This window comes from Vespula pensylvanica, chromosome 2 (assembly GCF_014466175.1).
Source record: "Vespula pensylvanica isolate Volc-1 chromosome 2, ASM1446617v1, whole genome shotgun sequence".
Taxonomy (NCBI): Eukaryota; Metazoa; Arthropoda; class Insecta; order Hymenoptera; family Vespidae; genus Vespula; species Vespula pensylvanica.
Window position 1 is genome coordinate 4,304,298 of NC_057686.1, and position 17,989 is coordinate 4,322,286.

A 17,989-nucleotide genomic window follows, 5' to 3' on the forward strand; every position below is an offset into this window, starting at 1 on the left:
TCCTCATTTTCTTATCTCGCAAACACTCGCAAAACTATCTTTAATACAATATTTTTATAAAATGTATATATGAAATAAAATTATTAATCACATAATCAAATAGATAATATATATGATTGCATTATTAGATTAGTAATTTTTCTAATCGAATAAAAGTTTAATTATTAAAATTTACTAGTGGATTCTTATAAAAATTAGAATGGGAAAGCAGTATAAGAAGATAAAACTTAACTTCAATACTACGATCTACTTTATGAATAATTTCTTAGTGATTTTCATATGATAACGAAGTAATTTGTATGAATATGAATATGAAAATTATATGAATACTTTTAATATAAAAGAATGATAAGAATTGAATAGATAAAGAATAAACGATAAGATATTTGATATGCTGGAAAAAGTAGGATGAAAAAAATAGAAAATTTATAATTTCTATCCCAAGCTAAGTGCATCTCACAATAATATCTATTATGAAAAAAATTGAGTTTAATAGAAATAGAAATACTGGTAGTAAGAATTAGTGTCATTCGAAAACTTCAGCAAGTAGTTTCTTATAAATTAAAAAAAATATTTAAACATCTTTTTCGGAAAGTGAAAAGTTGCATTTTCGAAAAAAGAAAATTTAATCTTTTAAAATGTTTAGATCGAAAAAGTTTCAAAGATCTGTTATGCCACTGATTATCGCGAATTCGATCGTAGGCACCGGTTTAATAGAATATTTCCTTGATCGAATGCTTCGTACGATTGGTTTTGTTTATGTTATTTGTTGTTCGATTTATTACATTACATTAGGTTATATATTAAACAATATGCTTGATAATTTTGTGCAAGATGAAGTAACAAATATGAGAATAGTAATTATCAAAATTGAATTTTTTACTAACTTCTTTCTCTATGTCGTATCAATTCCTGCAGGTTTATTTAGACAAAAGGTAGAATCTTTTTAATTATTAAATGTGTTTTTTTTTAAAGCTTATTATGTTATTAAGTGATATATTATATATAAAAAATATTGGAATAATTCGATAAATTGATTTCTTCTTACAGCGAATAAAAATGTTTGTGGAACAATTTGAAAATTGTACACGAAAAATGGATCAATTAAACATATCTAAAAATTATTCTTCTTTTTTTCGGTATCAGTGTATCATAAGCGTATTTTTAATTTTAATCATATCAGGCTTACTTTTATTTGATATATTTTGGTACACTTCTATGAATTTTTCATTCAACAACATCTGGATATTACATTACTGCTACTTCGACAATTATCCTACCATCATAATACTCATTATCCACTTTACTTTTGTGTTTTGGATCAGGCAAGATAATCTTTTTATTTATTACCAAAAGAGATTAATATTTATTAAAATGTTTTATATTATTTTGTTATTTTTATATTATATAATTATTAATATTTATTAAAACTAATGTTTTTAAGTAGGTGTATAAAGATGAAATTTAATCAATTGAATGCTGAACTCCAAAGCATGCTGACAACAAGTATCGATTTTCCACAACATAAAAGAATTCTCCGAATGAAAGATAATTGGGAAAATGTTTTTTCCTTATCTACAATTTATCGAACGTACCAAGTGAGTGAAAATCTTAGGAAATTGAAGACAATCAGGTAAGTCACTAACAAATTAGTACGAAACGATTTATTGTTCTTCTTTGATTTTTAGTAATTTCCTCTTATTCTTTTCATTATAGACAAATCCATTCAGAATTAATAAAATGTGCTAGAATAATAAACGAAGCTTATGGATTCCTAATTCTTATGTCCACGTCTTTATCTGTCGTATTTCTCATTATATTATTTCATCACTTATACCTTAACTTATTAAAATACGAATTGAAAAATTGCATAGAAAAATTCTGTGCACTATTCTATTGGATTATTTTTTATGTTATCGAGATTTTTTCAATCAGTAATATATGCGAGACAACGATGACGGAAGTATGTCTTTTTTAAAATTTACTGCACTTCTTTTACCCATGAATATAAATGATATTTATAAAATGTAGAATCTTTTCGAACGTTAAAAAATATTAACAGAAGTACATATTATATGATTTTTCTTATTTTTCTATATGCCGGGAAAATTGGAGATATACTTTATGAATTGTACGAACCTTCGACCAGCGATAAATTTCGCGATGAAGTAAGAAACAATGTATGATAACATATAAAATCATATTATACGCTAAATGTACAATTTTTTGTTTCAGATTCGTGATTTTATGTACCAATTAGTCCAAAATCGTTTAACCTTTACCGCCTGCGGATTCTACGATCTAGATTATACATTTATATACAATGTAAGTTGAAAATGCAATCTTTGGATATCTTTTATCTTTCATTTTATACGAATTTAATATTTGTTATAGGCGATTGGTTTAATTACTACCTATCTTGTTATTCTTATTCAAGTTGAAGGTAAACCTAATATAGTATCCAAAAATACGTACTATAATTCAACGTCGACGATATAATAAATGAATTAAAGTATTTCTTTATTCAATAAATGTATCGCACGTAATTGAAATTAATTTAAAATAGTATCATATTTTATTTTACTGCATATTCATTTCATCCTTTCTGCGTCAATAAAAAGAAGGGAAGGAAATAAGAAAAATATCGAAGAATAGGAAAAGATAATATCTATGTGATGAATAATTTCTTATTAATTTCTTTGAAATAAAAAGCTAATATCTATAAGTGAAATTAATCGAACGATGTCGCAAAAAAAAGGAAAGTCACTATTTTTCAAATAAAAAATAGACTAAGCTATTAGTTCTGAGCGGTGTAGTGTCACATTGAAACTCCACAGAGAATGATCTATATTCATTTTTTTTCTGCAAATTATAGATTACGAATTACTCGATCAGTTTGTTGAAAATAATAGTGCATTCGGGGAAAGAGGAAAAAAATAAATACAGCTGTTTTCTAGAAGAATACTTTAGAAATGTCTCTCTTGGTTGAATTTCGACGTAGCATCAAACCATTGGTAATAATTAATTCGATTTTGACCACTGGTTTGGTTGAATATTCCATCGATAATAAGATTAACACGATCGGCATGGTTTATGCTTGTTTCTTAATCATTTTATACGTTACTGTGGGCAATTTATTTTCATTTCCGATGGAAGATTATAGCATGAAACCACAGATTATGCAAATAACGCATCAGTTACATACTTATAGCTGCTATGTGTTTTTCCTTGTTACCATTGTTGCTGGGATTCTCAGAAGAAAGGTGAAAGTCTTCGTTTTTTTATTTATTAAAAAAAGATTTTTATTTTACGACATCTTTCGTTATCTTTCGTAGAAATTGAGACATCTCACATTGCAAATAGAAACTTGTATTCGAAATATGGATCAACTAAATATACCAATGGATTTTTCTAAATACTTTTGGCAACAGTGTTATGCTATATTATTCTCTGTTTGCATCTTAATAGCTATGCCTATAATCGATCATCGATGGTTGATATTATCTAGTAGGCACCAGACAATATTAATTTTCTTTTACCTCGAACGTTATCCCTTTTTCATATGGTTAATAACCGATGTTACTTTCGTATTTTGGATTTGGCAAGTATATCGTTTAATATATTGCAAAATAAAACTGAATATTTCTGAAATTTTAACGATCTTTAAACCAAAAATAGGTGTATAAAAACAAAATTTCGTCAACTGAATGAATTACTAAAAAAAATGCTTACGACTACTGTCGATTCGCCTCAACATAAAAGAATTCATCGAATGTTGAATAACAGGAAGAACGACTCTACATCATTTGATATTTGTCAAACGTATAAATCGAACGAAGATATTATAAAAATAAAAAAAGCAAAGTAATTATTATTATATAGTACAATTTTATGAAATAATTTTTGACCACTTATATTTTTCTTTTGTTATCTTAGGGAGATACATTTACAATTAATCAAGTGTGCTAGGAATACAAGTCATGCGTATAGTTTGCATATTTTTATGTCCGTATCAACAGCTCTTTTTTTTATCATTACTGTGGCTTATAATGTGTACTTTTTCTTAATGACTAGCATTTATCTTATGCAACCTTCAATATTCATTTATTTATATTGGATTTTTTATTTTGGCTTTAAAATCTTCATAGTAAGTCATGTATGCGCAGGAACTATAATGGAGGTATGTTTCTATTCATTGTTTTTTTTTTGGTTATAAATTTTTTTTTCTCATATTTCAACGAAATATTGAACGAACTATTGAACAAAATATGTGTTAATGTTATATTACATTTCCTTACATGCGACAAACACCGGAGATATTCTTTGTGAATTGTACGAACCATCAACCAGTAATGAATTTCGTACTGAGGTAATAATTGATAAAAATAAACTTATTACAAATTAATATTAATATCTTGTGATACTTCTAGATTCGCGGCTTTATCGTACAACTTATTCAAAATCCATTGATATTTACATTTTATGGCTTTTTTGATCTCAACTATATATTGATACGTAATGTGCGTTCAAACTATAATTTTTACAAAATCAATGTCTAGATTTATATTTAAATTATAGACAAGTAATATTTTTATTATGTTTAGATAATCGGTGCTGTTATAAGTTACCTCGTTATTCTCATTCAAATTGGGAAAGTATCAGCATAAGTTTTCTGAATTAATTAATATCGTATTAATTGTGTTATAAAAAGAAAGTACAAAATAATGGAGCATGCAATTAACTTTTTTATTGTCACATCGACGTCCTAACGGTACATGTCTTTATCATGATTCAAGTTAGCAATTCAATAAAAAAAGGATAATAAAATGATCGTAAAGATGATAATACTTTGTTCTATCCATTGTATAAATAATAAATGTATTATAAAAATTAATGAGTGAATATTTATATAAAATAAAACATCATAGAAGAATAATTATTCTTATCTGTAATCTATTTCAAGAGCAATAAAATGTAACATCAATTTAATGTTCCGTTTAATAAATAATGTCTTATCGATTTTCATGTGATAATGAGATATGAATATGATATAATATCTTTCATTGAAAAGATAAGGAAAAAAAAGGTATTTAATATAATGAGTAGAAAAATGATAATTTTTATTCTAAACTAATAATGCAAGTCATAATAATATATATTATGAAAACACTTAAGTATAATAAGAACATAAAAACCGGTTGTAAGAATTAGTATCATCCGAAAACTTCTAGTAGTCACTTTGAAAATAAAAAAAGAAACAATAATTTTTAAAAATGAAAAGTTGCATTTTCAAAAAAATAAAATTTAATCTTTTAAAATGTTTAGATCGAAAGAATTTCAAAAATCGGTTATGCCATTAATTATCACGAATTCGATCATTGGAACTGGCTTAATAGAATATTTCGTTGATCGAATACTTCATACGATTGGTTTTGTTTATGTCGTTTGTTGTATAGTTTATTATAGTATCTTATTTTATACGTTTAGGGATATGTGGAACATTTATGAGAGTATTCAAGAGAAAAATATTGAAGAAATATTATTCACATTTTCGTATATTTATGATCTCTTCATCTACGTTATAACAATATTAGTTGGCTTAACAAGAAGAAAGGTAGTATGTTTTTAATTAATAGACAAGTTTTTCGTTAAGTGATTATTATATTATTAAGACTGATATATAATAGATATAACGAATATTGTATAACTGGATGAATTAATTCATTTTTACAGAGGATAAAATTATTCTTAGGACAAATGGAAACTTGTACACAAGGAATTGATGAACTAAACTTATCGAACAATTATTCTTCTTTTTTTCGATATCAGTGTATTACAGGCGTATTTGTTATTTTTTTGATATCAGGTTTATTTATTAACAATATCTTTTGTTTCGATGGCAACTTATCGTTCGACTACAGTTTATTGCTACAGTTTTATTACTTTAACAATTATACTATCATTATAATAACGATTACCGATTTTACTTTTATCTTTTGGATCAAGTAAGTTAATCGTTTTATTTATTAGAAAAGGAGATGAATATTTATTGAATATAACGAATACTTTTACAAAGATATATAAAGATGAAATTTGGTCAATTGAATGTTGTACTGCAAAGCATGCTGACAACAACTATCAATTCTCCACAACATAAAAGAATTCTTCGAATGAAAGATAATTGGAAAGATGTTTCTTCGTTATCTACAATTTATCGAACGTACAAAGTGAATGAAAATCTTAAGAAATTAAAAAGAGTCAGGTAAGTCACTAACAAATTAGTACGAAACGATTTATTATTTTTCTCTGATTTTTAGAAATTTTCTTTAATTCTTTTCATTAAAGAGAAATCCACTTGGAATTAATAAAATGTGCCAGAAATGTAAATAATGCTTATGGTTTACAAATTTTTATATTCATGATTATATCTCCTATATTTATCTGTACATTGTTATACAGTCTATATTTTGTCTTATTTGTAAACAAATATCACTCTTGGATAAAAGAAATCAATAAGCGTTTCTATTGGATTTTTTTCCTCACCGTCCAGATTTTTGCAATAAGCAATATATGCGAGACAACAATGACAGAAGTATGTTCTTTTTATATGTTATTCTTTCTTTTTTTTTTATTTTATCATATATCTGATATTTGCAAAATATACAATCTTTTGAATCTTTGAAAGAGTTCAATAGAAGTATATATTGATTTTACTTATTTTTCTATATGCCGTGGTAACTGGAGACATTCTGTGCGAATTATATGAACCTTCCACCAGTAAGACATTTCGCGATGAAGTAAGAACCAATACCTGTCATTGTGTAATATCAAATTATATACTGAATGTATAATCTTTTGTTTTAGATTCATGATTTTACTTGTCAATTAATCCAAAATCGTTTAACCTTCACCGCCTGCGGATTCTATGATCTAGATTATACGTGTATATACAATGTTAGTTGAGAATTTATCATTGATTGCTCTTATTTTTCATTTTATAAGATTTTAATATACATGTGCATGTTTTAGATAACTGGTTTGATTATTACCTATCTCGTTATTCTTATACAAATCGGAGATAGTCCTAAAGTATTCTTCAACAATACAAATTATAATTCCACTCAATAATGTAATGAATGAATTTTAATGTTTCTTCATTCGACAAATATATAAGATGTAAAGGACAACGTAAGATGCAAGTATTATATTTGTAGTATCATATCTGTTTTATATCACGCTTTTTCATAATTTTTGTATCAATTAAATATCATACAGCATGATACGATTCAAGTGAAAGGTCTCTAATTAGGTCAATTTAATTTAATTTCTCATCTTTAATTCTGCATGTTATATATATATATATATATATATATATATATATATATATATATAGAGAGAGAGAGAGAGAGAGAGAGAGAGAAATAAAGATAGATTATATAAAAAATATTGTTTTATTCTATTTCTATTTCGTCATATTTTAGAAACGAAACAAGTGATGCAGCTAGATATTTGCTGGAGTTGGATAAAGGATTGCAAGCTTATTTAATTTCGATCGCCATATAATTTTTGTTGAGAAGTATCTAGAGTGAATGTTCGAAAGGGTTGAAGGGATCGCAATGACAATCATTTTTCTCGATACTAAACTTTATTATAAATTAAAATGAATTTTCTTCGTAGATTTAGCATGCTTAAACTTAGTAACATAGTTGAAATGAGAAATACTTATCTCTTCTTCATAATTCATAGTTTTTTTCAATTATTAGTACTCGAATGTATTTAAAGACCGGTCGATAATAAATGTTAAAACGAGAAAGATAATTTTAATGTGAAGATATTTCTGCAATAAATTATAACGCATAAATTATAACGCACTATGCACAACTTGTGAACATATACTGAATCTTCTCCTTTTTCTTTTCATCTTTTTCTTAAACATACATTTATGTTAGAACTGCTACAAAAGCTAGAAGAGCGATCAGAGCAACGATAAAAGCTGCTTATTATCTGGTCATCTAATATGCATAGCTTTGCTCTCTGCTTCAATATAAACACTTCCTTTACAAAATAATAGAATATGTTTCTACGCTCCACTTAAAAAAAAAAACGCAAAGAGAAGGACAGGAAAAATAACATTTGTGTATTTAATAATTTCCTATTAATTTCTATGTAGTAAGAAGATAAAAAATGTAGGAATGGATTTTCATTAAATAATAAAAAAGTGGATTTTCATTAAATAATCGAGCAAAGGAAAAAAGTAATTTCTACCTCTTTGAATGCGAATGTAGGTCGGAATAATATCCAATACGACCGTAATAAGATCTAATGCAAGTAATGAGTTATGAGTTTTCGTAAGTCTCACATAAAAATTCAAGAAAGAATATTCTATTTTTTTCTTTTCTGCGAACTCTGTGAACTAAGTTTTTCGGTCAGTGTATTTGAAATAATCAATTTCTTCGAACGAAAGAAAAAGATAAATAAAGCTATATCTACGAAAAATATTTAAAAAATGTCTTTCTCGACTGAATTTCGACGTAGCATCAAACCATTGATAATAATGAATTCGATTTTTACCACTGGCCTAGTGGAATATTTCGCTGATGATAACATTAACATGATCGGTATGGTTTATATTTGCTTCTCTATTATTTTCTATCTGTCAATGACCTATGTATTTTCATTTACCTCGAAAATGTTTGAATATAAACAACCATTCGTTTCAATAATAATGTGCAAGTTATATATATATAGCAACTACTTGTCTCACATTAACACCATTGTTGCTGGGATTCTCAGAAGAAAGGTGAAATTTTTTGTTCTTTTATAGTTTATTAAATTTACCGAAATTTCTTTCTTACGCCATTTTCCGTTATCTTTTACAGAAAGTAAGACGCTTCACGTTGCAAATAGAAAATTGTATTCGAACTATGGATGAACTGAATATACCAAAGAATTTGTCTCAATTTTTTTGGCAACAGTGTTACCTAATTTTATTCTTCGTTTTTATCTTACTAAGTATGATGATAGTAGATTATCAATGGTTAATATCATTCGGGACTAAATACTGGATAGTATTAATTTTCTTTTACCTAGGACGATATCCCTTTATCATATCATTAGTAGCCGACATTACTTTCGTATTCTGGATGAGGCAAGTAAATCATTTGATCTATCTCAAAAAAATACTTATCAAATGTTAATCTTAAAAAATGCAAATCTTAAACGTAAAATAGGTATATAAAGATAAAATTTAGTCAATTAAACGAATTATTAAAAAGCATGTTGACGAGTACTATCGATTCACCGCAACATAAAAGAATCCTTCGAAGCAGGATTAATGAGAGAAACAATTCTCTGTCACTTAATACACACCGAAAGATTAAGTCGAATAAAGACGTAATCAAGATAAAAAAAGCCAGGTAATTATTATATAGTGCAATTTTATAAGATGATTATTTTGATTTTTTATATTTTTCATTTTTTGTCGAAGGGAAATACATCTGGAATTAATCAAATCTGCTAGGAATATAAACGATGCGTACAATTTACATATTTTAATATCTATATCTGCAGCTTTCATTTTTATTATTATTATGGCTTCCGATGTGTACTATTTCTTAACAATTATGGACTACCACACGGAATTGTTACAATCGTTTACTTTCTTATTTTGGATTTCCTATTGTATGTTAAACATCATTATAATAACTCACGTGTGTTCAAGAACTGTAACGGAGGTATGTTCCTTAAAAATGTTCATTGTTTTCTTTTATTATACATATGCTTTCAAATTTTCGCGAAATATCGAAGGAAACAAATATTGATATCATGTCATGTTTCTTTACATGCGGCGAACACCGGAGATATTCTTTGTGAATTGTACGAACCATCAACCAGCAAGGAATTTCGTTCCGCGGTAATGATTAATAAATGAAAATTTATGATAAATTAATATTGATATTTTATAATACTTTCAGATTTATGACTTTACTCTACAGCATATTCAAAACCCACTGATCTTTAGAGTTTGTGGCTTTTTTGATCTCGACTATACTTTGATACGTAGTGTATGTTGAAAGTATAATTTTTATAATATAAATCTATAGATTTATATTTAAATTATAGATGATTAATATTTATTATTTGTAGGTGGTCGTTACCATCACGACTTACTTCGTTATTTTTATTCAAGTAGGAGACGCACCATCGCAAGTTTTCTTTAACAATTCGACGTTATCAACTAATAATTCGTGAAATTTGTATTAACAATTTGTATCATTATACAAATTTATCTGGAATTATAGAAAATTAAAAAAAATCTTTGTAATATTTATCACATCCAAATTTTTATATTAATCTGTTTATATTTCTTTTATCAAACGTGTTTTTTTATTTATGGTAGTTATATTTTTATTAAAAAGTATGAATATGAATGAGTATGAATATACACAATAATACTAAGGAAATTATTATCAATTATTGTCAGGAATACGTAACAATAACGAAGAGATTTTTCTATTCATTACAATGATTTTGTATTGCTGAAAATATTCGATGAAGATTCTTGTCGTTAATTGTATCTGTAATAGAACAACGAAAGAGGCTTTGATACATTATTATATTTTATGTAACGATTTTATAATTCTTCTAGGCTAAATATATCACTGAAGTTATATACAAATTTGATTCTTGCATTGTTAGTATTACAACAAAAATCTCAAATAAATTAAAAATGTACTATTTATTTTAATTTAGTAAATTTAAAAAGTGACGAATAATAAGAAACATAATTATTCATTATGTCGGTATCATAATGCCATACATAATTATAATAGAAATAAGCGATACAAATAAACGATTCAATAAAAAAAGGGATCATAAATCTATAATTGTCCTTCATCTTGTGAATAGTAGAAAGGAGAAAAATATTATATAAAAATTTACGAGTGAATTTTTTTATGAAATGTCAAAGAATAAATGTTTTTATTCGTAGTCTACTTTAATAACGATAAAATATAACGTCAATATAATGGTCTGCTTAATGAATAATTTCTTATCGATTTTAATTTGAAAACGAGATAATGTATATGAATATGTATGAATATCTTTCATTGAAAAGATAAGATCATAGAAAATATTTAACATGTAGAACAAATAGAAAAATAGTATATTATATCAAGCTACGTGCAGGTAAAAATATTATCTATTATGGAAAAACTCCTTGTATAGTAGCAACAGAAAGACTGGTAGTAAGAATTAGTGTCGTTCGAAAACTTCAGCAAGTAGTTTCTAATAAATAAGAAAAGATATTTAAACATTTTTTTCAGAAAGTGAAAAGTTATATTTTTAAAATGTTTAAGTCAAAAGAGTTTCAACGATCCGTTATGCCACTGATTATCGCAAATTCGATCGTTTGTACTGGTTTATTAGAATATTTCGTTAATCGAACAATTCGTACGATTGGTTTTATTTATGTCATTTGTTGTTCAGTTTATTACAGTTTCTTATTTTTTGCTGTTAAAGATATAATTAATACTTTTATGAACCTTCAAGCAACAGATATGTTGGGAATAATTACCAAATTTTCGTTTATTCAAAACAGTTTCTTGTACGGCCTAATAATTTTTGCTGGTTTTACGAGAAAAAAGGTACAATGTTTACGATTAATCGAAGAGTTTTTTTTTATGATTATTAAATTATATATTATATACAAGATTATATACGTATTATATACAAAAATTTTCGAATAACTTGATAAATGAATTCGTTTTTACAGTGGGTAAAATTGTTCGTAGAACAATTAGAAGTTTCTACACAAAGAATTAACGAACTTAACGTATCGAAAAATTATTCTTTTCTTTTTTGGTATCAATGTATCGCAGGAATAATATTGATATTTGTGATATCAGGCTATATCATTACCAATATTTTTTGGTTCTCTGATTGCAACTTATCGATAGATTACAGTTTGGTATTACAGTTCTATTACTTCGAAACTTATCCTTCCATCGTAATGATAATTACCGACTTTACTTTCATTTTCTGGACCAGGCAAGTCAATCACTTTATTTATTACAAAGAGAGATGAATATTTATTGAATACAACAAGTGATTTCATATAGATATGTAAAGATCAATTTTCGTCAATTGAATACTGTACTTCAAAGTATGCTGACAACAACTATCGGTTCTCCTCAACATAAGAGAGTGCTTCGAATGAAGGATAATTGGGAAGATGATTCTTCGTTATCTACTATTTATCGAACATACAAAACGAATGAAAATCTTATTAAATTAAAGAGAATCAAGTAAGTAATTATTCCGAAACAGTCCATTATTTTTTTGAAATTTTTACCAATTTTCTCTTATTCTTTTCATTAAAGACAAATCTACTTGGAATTAATAAAGTGTGCTAGAATTATTAACAAGGCTTATGGATTACAAATACTTTTATCTATGTCTTCATCTCTCATAAATATTACCATATTGTTATACAGTTTATATGCTAACATACTTATAACAAACATATCTGTCAATTGGATTCAAGAATTCCTTGCCCATTTCTATTGCATTTTCTTTCTCATCTTTCGAATTTTTCTAATATGCAACATATGCGAGACAACGATGACAGAAGTATATTCTCTTTAACAATTTCTATTCTTTTTTTCTTTCTTAATAGCAGTACATATTGATTTTCTTTATTTTGTTATATGTCGCGAACACTGGAGACATTTTTTATGAATTATACGAACCTTCGACCAGCAAAAAATTCCGCGATGAAGTGAGAAACAATTTTTATCAATTTTTAATTTTGAGATATATATAATATATATAAAATTTATAATTTTTTCTTTCAGATTTGTGATATTATGTATCAATTGGTTCAGAATCGTTTGAAATTTACCGCGTGCGGTTTTTATGATATAGGTCATACATTTATATACACTGTAAGTTGAAAATATGATCATTGATTCCTTTTATTTTTCATTTTATAAAAATTTAATATTTTCGTGCATATTTCAGACGATCGGTTCAATTACTACGTATCTCATTATTTTGATTCAAATTGGAGGTGAACCTAATACTTTTAATATATATAATATGAAGAATATTTCACTGTCAACGATTTAAATAATAAATTAAATCCTTTTCTTATTCCACAAATATATCGTTATAATAAGGACTTATCTTTTAAACAGTATCATATTTTGTTTTACGTCACATCTTTTCATCTTTTCTATGACAATGAAAAGAAAGGAAAAAGGAAAATGAATAAAGACTAGGAGAACATAAGATTTACGTGATAAATATTTTCTAATTAATTTCTATGGGGTAAGAATATATTACCTGTAAAGTTCATTTAAACATTGTTTCCTAATTAATAAAATTATTTCAAGAGTATACTTTAAGATTATACTTTATTTCTAATTACGTCCAATAATTATGATAGAAATGTTTCTGCTATTATTAAAAAAATGAATAATAAATTAACATCATATAAAAATTGGTCATGTCGATTAGATTAATTGGAATTAAAACTAATAGTAATATCGAATTTCATAAAAGAACATTTAAGACACACACTATATCTAATAAAATGATTAATTTCTCGTTAATCTCCTTACTTTCATTTTGTATAATATTACTTTTAATAATATTTCTTTCAAAAATTCATAAATATGATTACAAAATGCAGATATTATTCAAATAAATGAATAAATAATATGATGGATTATATGATCAAAAAGATAATTTTTCTAAACTATATTAAAATATATTTTAATCATTTTTTATTGTCTGTTATAATGAACTACGTGCAATGTAATTTTTTGTATATCTTGATAGTTTCGTTGTCAGCACGGCAATTATTTATTTTTTTATGTTAAAGTATTTTATTTTTATTTTTATTAAAAATAATAACATACTAAGAAATATAATAAGAAGAAATATTGAAAAAACTTGGATTATGGTATTTATTGCCATTACCACTGTTGTAAACATTATTATGACTTATTTAAAATTACACAATTCAAAAAACAATTATTTAACATTCTATCGTCATTATGTCATGACTGCAATTTACGAATTACATAATACCATGATACAAATAAATAATTCAATAAATACCTATTATAAATTCTTATAGTAGATCATTGCTCCATTCAATCGTACAAAATATAAAAGCGTTATTATAAAAATTTACAAATTTTTAAATGAGATAATATTGCAAAAGTGAATAAATGTTCTTATTTGTTGACTGTATTCATAAAAATAAAAATGAATATCAAGATAATATTCCAGCGAAGAAATAACTTCTTATAAATTTTCATTTGATAACGAGGTAAAGTGTATGAAGACCTTTTATCAAAGAGACAAGAATGAATTTAATATGATGAAAAAAGTAGGGTAAGTATGGAAGTGGTAGTTCTTATTCCAAGCTACATGCAAGTCACGATAATATCTATTACGAAAACAGTTCAAGTATAACAAGAAAGGCATTAGTATTATTCGATAACTACAGTAAGAAGTCATTCGAAATTCTCAGAAAAGTCAAATTTTTTTTGAACGTGAAAAGTGCTATATTCAATAACAAAAATTACAAAAATCTTTAAAATGTTCCGATCGAAGGAGTTTCAACGTTCCGTTATGCCATTGATTATCGCTAATTCGATCGTTTGCACCGGCCTACTAGAATACTTCATTCATCGAACGGTACGAAGGATTGGCTTTGTTTATGCCATTTGTTGTATATTTTACTACGCTACATTATTTTTTACGTTGAAGCAAATAATGGAGCTTTTTATAAGTAATCAAACGACAGAAATTTTAAAAATAACGATAAAATTTTCGTATGTCCACAACGCTTTTCTCTATATCATAACAATTCTCGCTGGTTTAACGAGAAGACAGGTAGAGATTTTATGATTAATTGATAAATTTTTCCTTTGAGTGATTATTGAATTATTGAGAGTTATATATTACGTATAATAATTTCATTTTACAGCAAATAAAACTATTTGTAGAACAACTCGAAATTTGTATACAAGGAATTGATAAACTTAATGTATCGAGAAATTATTCTTCTCTTTTACGGTACCAGTGTATTGCAGGAGTAATTTTAATTTTCATGATATTAGGCTTAATTACGGCTAATATTCTTTGGTTTTCCTATTACAACTTATCGTTAGATTACACTTTGATATTACAATTCTACTATTTCGAAACTTATCCTGCCATCGTAGCTACGATTATTGATTTTACTTTTCTCTTTTGGGTCAGGCAAGTATATCGTTTCATTTATTACAAAAAGATATCAATATTAGCTAAATCTTAACGAATGATCTTAAAATAGGTATATAAAAATTTTATTTGGTCAATTAAATGCTGTACTTCAAAGCATGCTGGCGACAACTATCAATTCTCCACAACATAAGAGAGTTCTTCGAATGAAAGATAACTGGGAAGATGATTCTTCCTTATCTATTATTTATCGAACGTATAAAGCGAATAAAAATCTTATGAAATTAAAGAGAATCAAGTAAGTACTTATTCCGAAATAGTTTATTATTTTTTGGGGATTTTTATCAATTTTCTCTTATTTTCTTCATTGAAGACAAATCCATTTGGAATTAATAAAATGTGCCGTTATTCTAAACAAGGCTTATGGAACACAAATTCTTCTATCCATGTCTTCATCCCTTATAATTATCGTTACAGTATCATACAATTTATATTCTATACTAATTATAAAGGAATATGATATTCGGATAAAAAACATTCACATACATTTCTGTTGGATTTTTAATTTCATTATGAAAATTTTTATGATAAACAATATATGCGAGACAACGATGACAGAAGTATGTTCTCTTTAACTATACTTATTCTGTTTTATTTTTTAATTTTTTCTCAGTGATATATCTGATATTTACAAAATGTACAATTTTTTTGTGAAATTTTGTTTTGGAATTTTAAGAAATGTTAATAGAAGTCCATATTCAATTCTTTTATTTTTCTATATGCCATGAATACTGGAGACATTCTTTATGAATTATATGAACCTTCGACCAGCCGAAGATTTCGTAATGAAGTAAGAAACAATTTCTATTAATATTTGGTATTGCGATATGTACAAAGTATATAGAATTTATAATTACTTCTTTCAGATCCGTGATTTTACATTTCAACTAGTACAAAATCGCTTAACGTTTACCGCCTGCGGATTTTACGATCTAAATCATACATTCCTATACAGTGTAAATTGAAAATATTATCTATATCATTTCTATTATCTTTAATTTTATAATAATTTAATATCTCTATATATGTTCTAGATAATCAGTTCGATTACTACCTATCTTGTTATTCTTATTCAAGCTGAAGATAGATTTAAAGTATTGTCTAACAATACGAATCATAATTCAACATCGGTGATATAACCAATGAATTGAAATACTTATTTATTCGATAAATGTATCGCATGTACTTGACACAATCTTAAACAGAATGATGTTTCGTTTTACATCACACCTTTTACATTTTAGACATTAACAAAAGAAAAAAAGAAAAAACAAAAAACTGAAGAAGAGAAATCTGCGTAATGAATAATTTTTTATTAATTTCTATAGGGTAAGAAGATAATAAATGTAAGTGGGTTTCGTCGATCAATATCATAGAATGAAAGGAAAGTTCCCCCTCTTCGAACGGGAACGTAAGTCAGAATAATATCCAATAGGAACGTAATGTGATATAACGTAAGCGATAAGTTTTAGGTGGTCGTAGTGTTACATCAAAACTCCACAGAGAATGCACCGCATTCATTTCTTTTCCTTAAATTTTGGATAATATATTGTTCCATCAGTCCGTTGGAAATAATTAATATAATTATAATAATACTAATAATTAGTGCTTTTGAGACAAGAAGAAGAAAATAAATACAACTGTTTTTTCGAAGAATACTTTAAAAATGTCTCTCTCGACTGAATTTCGACGTAGCATCAAACCGTTGATAATAATGAATTCCATTTTTACCACTGGTCTAGTTGAATATTTCGACGATGATAAAATTAATACGATCGGCATGATTTATATTTTCTTCTGTATTATTTTTTACGTTTTTATAGCTATCGAATTTTCATTTTACATAGGAATTAATACGTATAAACAACCGTCCATTTCACAATATACATATCTAGTTTGCGTTTATAACGGTTATGTGGTTCACTTTTTTACCATTATCTATGGTGTTCTCAGACGAAAGGTGAAAATTTCTATTCTTCTAATTTCATTTCATTGAGATTTCTACCTTATAGCATTCTCAATTAATTTTTGCAGAAAGTGAGACATTTCATATTACAAATAGAAAATTGTATTCGAACAATGCATCAATTGAATATACCGATGAATTTGTCTAAGTATTTTTTACAGCAATGTTATATAATGTTATTCTTGGTTTTCATCTTAATAACTATGATGATCGTCAATTACGATTGGTTAGTATCACTCAAAATTAACTATCGGACAATATTTCTTTTCTTTTTCCTCATAAATTATCCTGTCATCATATGGTTATTAACCGACTTAACTTTCATATTTTGGATGAGGCAAGTAAAAAGTTTGTTATTTATCATAAAAAAGTTAATATTTAAAAATTTCTAACGATACTTAAATCAAAAATAGGAATATACAGATAAAATTCAGTCAATTGAACGAATTACTGAAGAACATGCTTACAACTACCATCGATTCTCCACAACATAAAAGAATTCTTCGGATAAGGAATAATAGGAAGAACCATTCTCCGTCATCAGATATTCATCGAACGGATAAATCGAACGAAGATGTTATCACTATTAAAAAAGCCAAGTAATTATTATTATATATTACAATCTTATAAAAAATATTCTCTTATTTTTTATATTTTTCTTCTTTTTTTATCGTAGGGAGATACATTTGGAATTAATCAAGTGTGCTCGGAAGATAAACGATGCGT

At 26.2% G+C, this 17,989-nt stretch overlaps 2 protein-coding genes across 2 annotated transcripts; both read left to right on the top strand.

The window, feature by feature from the left end:
• The first annotated feature begins 1,433 nt into the window (after positions 1–1,433).
• Positions 1,434–4,667, top strand: LOC122627280. Its single transcript, XM_043808327.1, has 12 exons — positions 1,434–1,633; positions 1,717–1,804; positions 2,236–2,325; positions 2,395–2,471; positions 3,002–3,263; positions 3,336–3,493; positions 3,679–3,822; positions 3,937–4,053; positions 4,149–4,180; positions 4,317–4,369; positions 4,431–4,520; positions 4,605–4,667. Exons 1-12 carry the CDS (start codon positions 1,434–1,436, stop codon positions 4,665–4,667), a joined length of 1,374 nt encoding a protein of 457 aa, XP_043664262.1.
• A 1,419-nt stretch (positions 4,668–6,086) lies between these two features.
• LOC122627281 (gustatory receptor 68a-like) lies at positions 6,087–7,128 on the top strand. The gene is made up of 4 exons (XM_043808328.1): positions 6,087–6,262; positions 6,346–6,592; positions 6,865–6,954; positions 7,030–7,128. The coding sequence occupies exons 1-4, from the start codon at positions 6,087–6,089 to the stop codon at positions 7,126–7,128; spliced, it is 612 nt and encodes a 203-aa protein (XP_043664263.1).
• Positions 7,129–17,989: the final 10,861 nt, after the last annotated feature.

Bases quoted from the DNA above. Each gene is read 5' to 3' on its own strand.
- LOC122627280 (XM_043808327.1), top strand. From the start codon at position 1,434: ATGTTTTTAAGTAGGTGTATAAAGATGAAATTTAATCAATTGAATGCT. The intron at 2,326-2,394 runs GTAAGTTGAAAA...TATTTGTTATAG, and splicing joins ATTATACATTTATATACAAT to GCGATTGGTTTAATTACTAC. The intron at 3,264-3,335 runs GTGAAAGTCTTC...TATCTTTCGTAG, and splicing joins CTGGGATTCTCAGAAGAAAG to AAATTGAGACATCTCACATT.
- LOC122627281 (XM_043808328.1), top strand. From the start codon at position 6,087: ATGAAATTTGGTCAATTGAATGTTGTACTGCAAAGCATGCTGACAACA. The intron at 6,263-6,345 runs GTAAGTCACTAA...TTTTCATTAAAG, and splicing joins AAGAAATTAAAAAGAGTCAG to AGAAATCCACTTGGAATTAA. The intron at 6,955-7,029 runs GTTAGTTGAGAA...TGCATGTTTTAG, and splicing joins ATTATACGTGTATATACAAT to ATAACTGGTTTGATTATTAC.